Genomic DNA, 10153 nt, shown 5'->3' with positions numbered 1-10153 from the left:
GTGAGTGTCTTGCTGTAGAAACAAAAGCAATGGGCACATGGGCACATTACATATAACCATGCTGCAGTGTGATATGCTCAAGCCTACAACCCACAAAAACCTACAACAACCCAGTGATTCCGGCCATGAAAGCCTTCTCAACAAAAGTTTGCCCCAGCCACAGTCATTTCCTTTCCTTTCTGCACAGCCAAGAAGAGTAGTTTGCATGTGTTGCTATTTTTAATTGCAACTTGATGTGTCAACAATGGCACGTTGTGCTTAAGAATGGCTTCTCACAACCTCTGAGGATGCTTGCCATAGATGCAGGCGAAACATCAGGAGAGAATGCCTCTAGAACAGTGTTTCTCAACCTGGGGGTCGGGACCCCCATGGGGGTCATGAGGGGTCGCCAAAGACCATGAGAAAACATAGTATTTTCTGTTGGTCATGGGGGTTCTGTGGAAAGTTTGGTCCAATTCTATTGGTGGGGTTCAGAATGCTATTTTATTGCGGGTGAACTATAAATCACAACAATTACAACTCCTATTTTCTCCAAACTCCAGCAGTATTCACATTTGGGCATATTGAGTATTTGTGCCAAGTTTGATCCAGATCCATCATTGCTTGAGTCCACAGTGTTCTCCGGATGTAGGTGAACTACAACTCCAAAAAACTCAAGGTCAATGTCCACCAGACCTTCCCAGTATTTTCTCTTGGTCATGGGAATTCTGTGTGCCCAGTTTGATTCAATTCCATCACTGGTGGAGTTCAGAAGGCTCTTTGATTTTAGGTGAACTATAAATCCCAGCAACTCCACCATTACCAAATGACAAAATCAATCACCCCCCAACCCCACCAATATTCAAATTTGGGGATATCAGGTATTTGTGCCAAATTTGGTTCAGTGACTGAAAATACATCCTGCATATCAGATATTTAGATTACCATTCATAACAGTAGCAAAATTACAGTTGTGAAGTAGCAACGAAAATATTATGGTTGGGGGTCACCAGAACATGAGGACCTGTATTAAGGGGTCGCGGCATTAGGAAGGTTGAGAACCACTGCTCTAGAACATATAATAATAATAACACTTTATTTATACCCCGCTACCATCTCCCCAGGGGACTCGGTGCGGCTTACATGAGGCCGAGCCCAAAATACAACAATACAAGCAATAACAACAACAATACAAGCAGTTTAAAACAGCAAAACAATAACATAAGCATTATCAAATAGGACAACACACTTTAAAAACTATGGCTGGGCCAAATGTGCCCAGGGGGAGTCTCTCATTGGGTATCAGCCATTGGTTGAGGTTCTGGGTTTGAGCCTGCCACTTTTGGACTCTCGCTTGCTGAGGTGTTCCAGCGAGTGTCTCTGTAGATCTTAGAAAACTATTTCGTAATTTAAGGCGTTGACGTGCTGGCTGATACCCAAACAGGGGATGAGCTGGAGATGTCACTTCCTTGGTCCTTTCACTATTGGCTGCCACTTCCCGGCGGATGTCAGGTGGTGCAATACCGGCTAAGCAGTGTAATTTCTCCAGTGGTGAGGGGCGCAGATACCCCATGATAATGTGACATGTCTCATTAAGAGCCACATCCACTGTTTTAGTATGGTGAGATGTGTTCCACACTGGACATGCATACTCAGCAGCAGAGGAGCACAGCGCAAGGCAGATGTCTTCAGTGATCTAATTTTGCTGGGGAGTGAATTCCACAGGCGGGGGCCACTACTGATAAGGCTCTGTCCCTCGTCCCCACCAGCTTTGTTTGTGACGTTGGTGGGACCGAGAGCAGGGCCTCTTAAACTATCAGGGTTTGAGCCTGCCACTTTTGGGGTCTCGTTTGCTGAGGTGTTCCAGCGAGTGTCTCTATAGATATTAGAAAACTATTTCTTGCTTTAAGTCGTTGGCATGCTGGCTGATACTCAAACGGGGTGAGCTGGAGATGTCACTGCCTTGGTCATTTCACTATTGGTTGCTGCCACTCCTTGAACTCACTCTCTCTCCTAGTGTCTAGATCCAGGGAAGTCATGCTCCCCATGCTCTATTCCGCTTTGGTTAGACCACTTTACCTGGAATATTGTGTCCAATTCTGGGCACCACAATTCAAGAGAGATATTGACAAGCTGGAATGTGTCCAGAGGAGGGCGACTAAAATGATCAAGGGTCTGGAGAACAAGCCCTATGAGGAGCGGCTTAGGGAACTGGGCATGTTTAGCCTGAAGAAGAGAAGGCTGAGAGGGGATATGATAGCCATGTATAAGGAAGCCACAGGGAGGAGGAGGGAGCAAGCTTGTTTTCTGCTTCCCTGGAGACTAGGACACGAAACAATGGCTTCAAACTCCAAGAGAGGAGATTCCATCTGAACATGAGGAAGAACTTTCTGACTGTGAGAGCCGTTCAGCAGTGGAACTCACTGCCCCGGAGTGTGGTGGAGGCTCCTTCCTTGGAAGCTTTTAAACAGAGGCTGGATGGCCATCTGTCGGGGGTGCTTAAATGCATTTTTCCTGCTTCTTGGCAGAATGGGGTTGGACTGGATGATGATGGCCCAGGAGGTCTCTTCCAATTCTAGGATTCTATGAATTGTATGTCTATTCTCAATGGCAGGTGTGGGCAAACTTGGGCCCTCCAGGTGTTTTGGACTTCAACTCCCACAATTCCTAACAGCCTACCGGCTGTTAGGAATTGTGGGAGTTGAAGTCCAAAACACCTGGAGTCCAAGTTTGCCCATGCTTGCTCAATGGGTTTCTTCTGACAAGAGATCAATAAAGAGGAGCAGCCTGCTCCTCCTCCTCCAGGCCAGCAGGGGGCAAGAGAGAGAGAGCGCTCAGAGGAGAGAGTGCTCCTCTGAGTAGCGTGCTCCTCCTCCAGGCCAGCAGGGGGCGCGAGAGAGAGAGGGAGCGAGGGCGCAGGCGCAGCTTCCTTTTCCGCTTCCCCTTGTGAGAATGGGTTTCTTCTGACCAGAGATCAATAAAGAGGAACAGCCTGCTCCTCCTCCTCCAGGCCAGCAGGGGGCGCGAGACAGAGAGAGAGGGAGCCTGGGCGCAGGCGCAGTGGGAGCCGCTTCCTCTTCCGCTTCCCCGAGAGAGCGCTCAGAGGAGAGAGAGTGCTCCTCTGAGCAGCCTGCTCCTCCTCCTCCTGGCCAGCAGGGGGCGAGAGAGAGAGAGAGAGGGCGCAGGAGCAGTGTGCGCCGCTTCCTGTTCCGCTTCCCCTTGTGAGAATGAGCTTCTTCTGACCAGAGATCAATAAAGAGGAGCAGCCTGCTTCTTCTCCTCCAGGCCAGCAGGGGGCGCGAGATAGAGAGAGAGCGCTCAGAGGAGAGAGTGCTCCTCTGAGCAGCCTGCTCCTTCTCCTCCAGGCCAGCAGGGGGCGAGAGAGAGAGAGAGGGCGCAGTGGGCGCCGCTTCCTCTTCCGCTTCCCCTTGTGAGAATGGGTTTCTTCTGAGCAGAGATCAATAGAGGAACAGCCTGCTTCTCCTCCTCCAGGCCAGCAGGGGGCGAGAGAGAGAGAGAGCGCGCTCAGAGGAGAGTGGTCCTTTGAGCAGCCTGCTCCTCCTCCTCCAGGCCAGCAGGGGGCGCGAGACAGAGAGAGAGAGGGAGCGATTACGCAGGCGCAGTGGGCGCCGCTTCTCCTTCCGCTTCCTGTTGTGAGGCTGCGACGGTGAGGGGAGTGTTGCCATGCCGCTGGACCACCGCCGCGTGCCGGGCCCGGAGGAGTCTCAGTCCTCGCTGCTCTTCGTGGCCGAGGGGGCGGAGGAGGCGGAGAAGAAGCCTGAAAAGCCGGGGCGGGACCCTTCCGCGCTGCAGGCGGTGTTCGCGCGGGCGGCGGTGCTGAGCCAGGCCAAGGGCTCGGCCTTCGTGGAGCTGTCTGGCGGGACGAAGGTGCTGTGCGGCGTGTACGGGCCCCGAGAGGCCCCCGCAGGAGGAGGAGGAGCGGGGAGCGAGTCGGGGGGCCGGCTGGTGTGCGAGTTCCGGCGCGCGCCCTTCTCTTCCCGCGGGCCCCGTCGTCGGTGGTCATCGGAGCGCGACCCGTGCCTGGCGCAGGCGCTGACGGAGTCCCTCTCGGCCGCCGCCCGCCTCTCCCGCTACCCGCGCGCCCAGCTGGAGGTCAGCGCGCTGGTGCTGCAGGACGGGGGCTCCGTGCTGGCCGCCGCCCTCTGCGCCTCCGGGCTCGCCCTGGCCCACGCCGGCGTCGAGCTCTTCGACCTGCCCGCCGCCTGCGCCCTCGCCCTCGCCCCCGGAACAGCAGGGGGAGAGTGGCTGCTCCAGCCCGACGAGGCCGAGACCCGCCGCGCCCGCGCCCACCTCACCGTGGCCCTCCTGCCCTCCCTCAACCAAGTGGCCGGCCTCCTGGGCAGCGGGGAAGGCGGCCCCCCGGACAGCTGGGCACGGGCCCTGCGCCTCGGACTCGACGGATGCCACCGCCTCTACCCGCTCCTCAGGAAGAGCCTCCTCCGCGCCCTCACGCCCAAGGGGGACCCCCCGCCCCCCCACAAGACCCCAGAGGAAGAGGAAGGGGCGCCCCACCCCATCACATGAGACCCAGCCCCACTCAGGTATGGACAGCCTCAGGCCCTGCCCACTTAGTCTGGAATTAATATATAATCTGGGACTAGGGACTGCGGGGAAGGGGCCTGAGATACTCTGGCATCCAACTGCCAGCATTCTGCCTCTACATCAGGTTTGGGTAAACTTTGGCCTTCCTTCCAGGTGTTTTGGACTCCAACTCCCACCATCCCTAACAGCCTCAGGCCCATTCTGCCTCTAGATCAGGTTTAGGCCAACTCTGGCCCTCCCTCTGGGTGTTTTGGACTCCAACTCCCACCATCCCCAACAGCCTCAGGCCCATTCTGCCTCTAGATCAGGTTTAGGCCAACTCTGGCCCTCCCTCTGGGTGTTTTGGACTCCAACTCCCACCATCCCCAACAGCCTCAGGCCCATTCTGCCTCTAGATCAGGTTTAGGCCAACTCTGGCCCTCCCTCTGGGTGTTTTGGACTCCAACTCCCACCATCCCCAACAGCCTCAGGCCCATTCTGCCTCTACATCAGGTTTAGGCCAACTCTGGCCCTCCCTCTGGGTGTTTTGGACTCCAACTCCCACCATCCCCAACAGCCTCAGGCCCATTCTGCCTCTAGATCAGGTTTAGGCCAACTCTGGCCCTCCCTCTGGGTGTTTTGGACTCCAACTCCCACCATCCCCAACAGCCTCAGGCCCATTCTGCCTCTAGATCAGGTTTAGGCCAACTCTGGCCCTCCCTCTGGGTGTTTTGGACTCCAACTCCCACCATCCTCAACAGCCTCAGGCCCATTCTGCCTCTAGATCAGATTTGGGTAAACTTAGGCCTTCCTTCCAGGTGTTTTGGACTCCAACTCCCACCATCCCCAACAGCCTCAGGCCCATTCTGCCTCTACATCAGGTTTAGGCCAACTCTGGCCCTCCCTCTGGGTGTTTTGGACTCCAACTCCCACCATCCCCAACAGCCTCAGGCCCATTCTGCCTCTACATCAGGTTTAGGCCAACTCTGGCCCTCCCTCTGGGTGTTTTGGACTCCAACTCCCACCATCCCCAACAGCCTCAGGCCCATTCTGCCTCTACATCAGGTTTAGGCCAACTCTGGCCCTCCCTCTGGGTGTTTTGGACTCCAACTCCCACCATCCCCAACAGCCTCAGGCCCATTCTGCCTCTACATCAGGTTTAGGCCAACTCTGGCCCTCCCTCTGGGTGTTTTGGACTCCAACTCCCACCATCCCCAACAGCCTCAGGCCCATTCTGCCTCTAGATCAGGTTTAGGCCAACTCTGGCCCTCCCTCTGGGTGTTTTGGACTCCAACTCCCACCATCCCCAACAGCCTCAGGCCCATTCTGCCTCTACATCAGGTTTGGGTAAACTTAGGCCTTCCTTCCAGGTGTTTTGGACTCCAACTCCCACCATCCCCAACAGCCTCAGGCCCATTCTGCCTCTAGATCAGGTTTAGGCCAACTCTGGCCCTCCCTCTGGGTGTTTTGGACTCCAACTCCCACCATCCCCAACAGCCTCAGGCCCATTCTGCCTCTAGATCAGGTTTAGGCCAACTCTGGCCCTCCCTCTGGGTGTTTTGGACTCCAACTCCCACCATCCCCAACAGCCTCAGGCCCATTCTGCCTCTAGATCAGATTTGGGTAAACTTAGGCCTTCCTTCCAGGTGTTTTGGACTCCAACTCCCACCATCCCCAACAGCCTCAGGCCCATTCTGCCTCTACATCAGGTTTAGGCCAACTCTGGCCCTCCCTCTGGGTGTTTTGGACTCCAACTCCCACCATCCCCAACAGCCTCAGGCCCATTCTGCCTCTACATCAGGTTTAGGCCAACTCTGGCCCTCCCTCTGGGTGTTTTGGACTCCAACTCCCACCATCCCCAACAGCCTCAGGCCCATTCTGCCTCTACATCAGGTTTAGGCCAACTCTGGCCCTCCCTCTGGGTGTTTTGGACTCCAACTCCCACCATCCCCAACAGCCTCAGGCCCATTCTGCCTCTAGATCAGGTTTAGGCCAACTCTGGCCCTCCCTCTGGGTGTTTTGGACTCCAACTCCCACCATCCCCAACAGCCTCAGGCCCATTCTGCCTCTACATCAGGTTTGGGTAAACTTAGGCCTTCCTTCCAGGTGTTTTGGACTCCAACTCCCACCATCCCCAACAGCCTCAGGCCCATTCTGCCTCTAGATCAGGTTTAGGCCAACTCTGGCCCTCCCTCTGGGTGTTTTGGACTCCAACTCCCACCATCCCCAACAGCCTCAGGCCCATTCTGCCTCTACATCAGGTTTAGGCCAACTCTGGCCTTCCTTCCAGGTGTTTTGGACTCCAACTCCCACCATTCCCAACAGCCTCAGGCCCTTTTCCATCCCCCCTCAGCCACTCAATCTAGAGTAAACATATAATCAGTAGGGAAAAGGCCCGAATTACTCTGCCTGTTTGCCTCGTGCTCGCAATTACCAGCATTCTGCCTCTACATCAGGTTTGGGCAAACTCAGGCCCTCCCTCTGGGTATTTTGGACTTTAACTCCCACCATTCCCAACACCCTCAGGCCCTTTCCCTTCCCCCCTCAGCCACTCAATCTGGGGTAAACATAATCAGTGGGGAAGGGGCCTGAGTTACTCTGGGTATTTGCCTCATGTTCCTAATTGCCAGGATTCTGCCTCTAGATCAGATTTGGGCCAACTTGGGCCCTCGGGGTGCTTTGGACTCTAACTCCCACCATTTCCAACAGCTTCAGCCCCCCCCCCCCCCCGGTCACTTAATCTGGGGTAAACATATAATCTGGGATTAGAGACTGTGGGGAAGGGGCCTGAGTTCCTCTGGCTATTTGCCTCACGCTCCCAGTTGCCAGCATTCTGTCTCTAGATCAGGTATGGGCCAACTCGGGCCCTTTGGGTGCTTTGGACTCCAACTCCCACCATTCCCAACAGCTTCAGGCCCCTTCCTTTCCCCCCTCAGCCACTTAATCTGGGGTAAACATATAATCTGGGATTAGAGACTGTGGGGAAGGGGCCTAAATTACTCTAGCTATTTGCCTCATGCACCTAAGATGATGATGATGATGATGATGATGATGATGATGATGATAATAATTTTTATTTATAACCCGCCACCATCTCCACCAAAGGGGACTCGGGGCGACTAACAGTATAAAATAGCATAGTAAAATCAAACACAAAGGGCGGGCCAGATGTATGAGATAAAATGTTAAAAAGTTAAAACCCAGGGTGAGATAGGAATAGAAAAAAAAGGGTATTTGTGAAAGAGGAGCCCAAGAAGGAGGAGCAGCAGTGGGGTTTGGCCTTTATAACGGACAGGGGAAGGTGCTTGAGATCAGGTTTGGGCTTAAGCGGCTGAGGGGGAAAAGGAAGGAATCTGAGGCTGTTAGGGATGATGGGAGTTGAAGTCAAAACACCCAGAGGGCCCAAGTTGGCCCAGACCTGTCCTAGAGCATCCCACCAAGGAAAAAAACAGGCTGGACATCCTTTCATAGAATCAAAGAATTGTAAGAGACCTCCTTGGCCTTCATCCAGTCCAACCCCATTCTGCCAAGAAACAGGAATATTGCATTCAAATCACCCCTGACAGATGGCCATCCAGCCTCTGCTTCAAAGCTTCCAAAGAAGGAGCCTCCACCACACTCCCTCCGGGGCAGAGAGTTCCACTGCTGAACGGCTCTCACAGTCAGGAAGTTCTTCCTCATGTTCAGATGGAATCTCCTCTCTTGTAGTTTGAAGCCATTGCATTCCACTGAGTCCTAGTCTCCATGGAAGCAGAAAGGAAGCTTGCTCCCTCCTCCTCCTCCCTGTGGCTTCCTCTCACATATTTATACATGGCCCTCATCATGTCTCCTCTCAGCCTTGTCTTCTTCAGGCTAAACATACCCTGCTCCTTAAGCCGCTCCTCATAGGGCTTGTTCTCCAGACCCTTGATCATTTCCCACTGAGTGTATGGTGCTTTCAGGTTTCTTCATTGGTGCCATAATATATTTTTTTTGCTGTTTTGTGCAATTAAGGTCCCTTGCTTAAGCTGGATGCCTCTCAAAGGTGGATGAGCAAGAGATGGAACGCGGGTCACCCCCCAGCGCTTCAGCCAAGCCTCGTTACTGCCTGTTCCTTGCCAGCATGCAACATTGTGTGGATGCAACTGTTCTATCAGCGTTGGATGAACATCCTGGCTTCAGATGCCAGCTCTGCACTTGGACTACAATCTGTGAAAGGCCAGGCCAAGCATCCTTTCCTACTTGGCCTTTCACGCAAGGACTTGCCCTCATTGCATTGGATAGACTTTTGGCCTCAAGTGGGGAAGACGTCGAGTTTGAGCTTGTTTCCAACCAAGACAGCCTTTGGCAAGCAAAAAAACAACCCACCCACCCAGGAACACTGCAAACTGCTTTCTGTGAAAGAGCTGACCAATAGCACAGCCTTGTGTTTTGCTTCTGTAGATGTATCAATCACCTTCTCCTCCAGCTTCTGAAAGGCAAATACAGGGTTAGTCAAAATGCATAGGCCAATAAGCCATTCAATTGAATGGCTTATTGGCCTATGCATTTTGACTAACCCTGTACTTTCCAACCATGGCAGCTCTTCACAAGCAAAAAACCAACCAACCAAACCAGGAATCACTGGCAGCCTGCTTTCTGTGAAAGAGGGGAATAGCACAACCTTGTGTTTTGCTTCTGTGGATGTCTCGATCCCCTTCTCCAACTTGGGACTCTTCAAAGATGCTGGAAAAAGAAAGAACTCTGCTGTTGCTCACCTTTGGCTCTGCTGACACTGGGACTGGTGAGAATTACGACACAACCCAGAGAAGGGTTGTGTTGTAATTCTCAGAGACTCAACCCAGAGACCTGACCCCCCCCCCCCAACCAGAAGACAATTGGCATTCTGTTGTGAATATCTTGAGATATTTTGTTACAAATAGTTATTTTTAAACTAGGTTGCAAGAAAATAAAGGTTTGTTATTATTTTGATTCACTGCTTTATTCTTTTTTATATAACTGCTGCCATTTGGTCTGGGGAGAAATCCTTCCTGAAGGAGATGATGCCCCCCATCACCTTCAAATTAAGAATCTTCAAATTAAGACACCATCAGAGAATTGAATATTGACCTGGCCCGGAGCTTCTTGTTACTTTATATATATATTTTGGTGTTCTTTGGCCATATTGTGCTCAACAGAATGGGAGTTTTTCAATAAGTGGTCTGACAAGTTTTTCCCAGAAGCCCCTATGGCTGCAATATTCAACTTCGTAATAATAATAATAATAATAATAATAATAATAATAATAATAATAAACCTTTATTTATACCCCGCTACCATCTCCGGAAGGACTCGGTGCAGCTTACCAGAGGTCGAGCCCAAATACATCAGTAAAAAAGCAACAACAACAATACAGACAATAAATACACTCATAAACAAAGCAATAAATAGTAACAATAACACCACGACACATTAAAAACCTATGGCAGGGCCAGTTGTAATAGTTAAAATTTTAAAAATGCTTGGCATGACCAGGTGACAAATAACTAGGATAGGTATTTGGAGAGAGATGGAGCGAGCAGACAATCCTAGATCATTAGTAAAGTGCAATTAGGGACATGTTGGTTAGGATTTCCTTATTCTGGGAAGGCACACTGGAACAACCACGTTTTCA

The 10153-nt window shown here is 52.4% G+C and overlaps 1 protein-coding gene across 1 annotated transcript; it reads left to right on the top strand.

Annotated features, from left to right (window-relative positions):
- Positions 1-3609: 3609 nt before the first annotated feature.
- EXOSC6 (exosome component 6) lies at positions 3610-9006 on the top strand. Its single transcript, XM_060788440.2, has 2 exons — positions 3610-4541; positions 8515-9006. The coding sequence occupies exon 1, from the start codon at positions 3664-3666 to the stop codon at positions 4522-4524; it is 861 nt and encodes a 286-aa protein (XP_060644423.2). The 5' UTR covers positions 3610-3663; the 3' UTR covers positions 4525-4541; positions 8515-9006.
- The last annotated feature ends 1147 nt before the right edge of the window (positions 9007-10153 follow it).

The sequence above is a fragment of the Anolis sagrei genome, chromosome 8 (assembly GCF_037176765.1).
Source record: "Anolis sagrei isolate rAnoSag1 chromosome 8, rAnoSag1.mat, whole genome shotgun sequence".
Lineage (NCBI taxonomy): Eukaryota > Metazoa > Chordata > Lepidosauria > Squamata > Dactyloidae > Anolis > Anolis sagrei.
The sequence above is the reverse complement of the archived record's forward strand: the minus strand, read 5'-3'. Positions and strand labels throughout refer to the sequence as shown.

Coding starts and splice junctions, on each gene's coding strand:
- EXOSC6 (XM_060788440.2), top strand. CDS start 3,664: ATGCCGCTGGACCACCGCCGCGTGCCGGGCCCGGAGGAGTCTCAGTCC.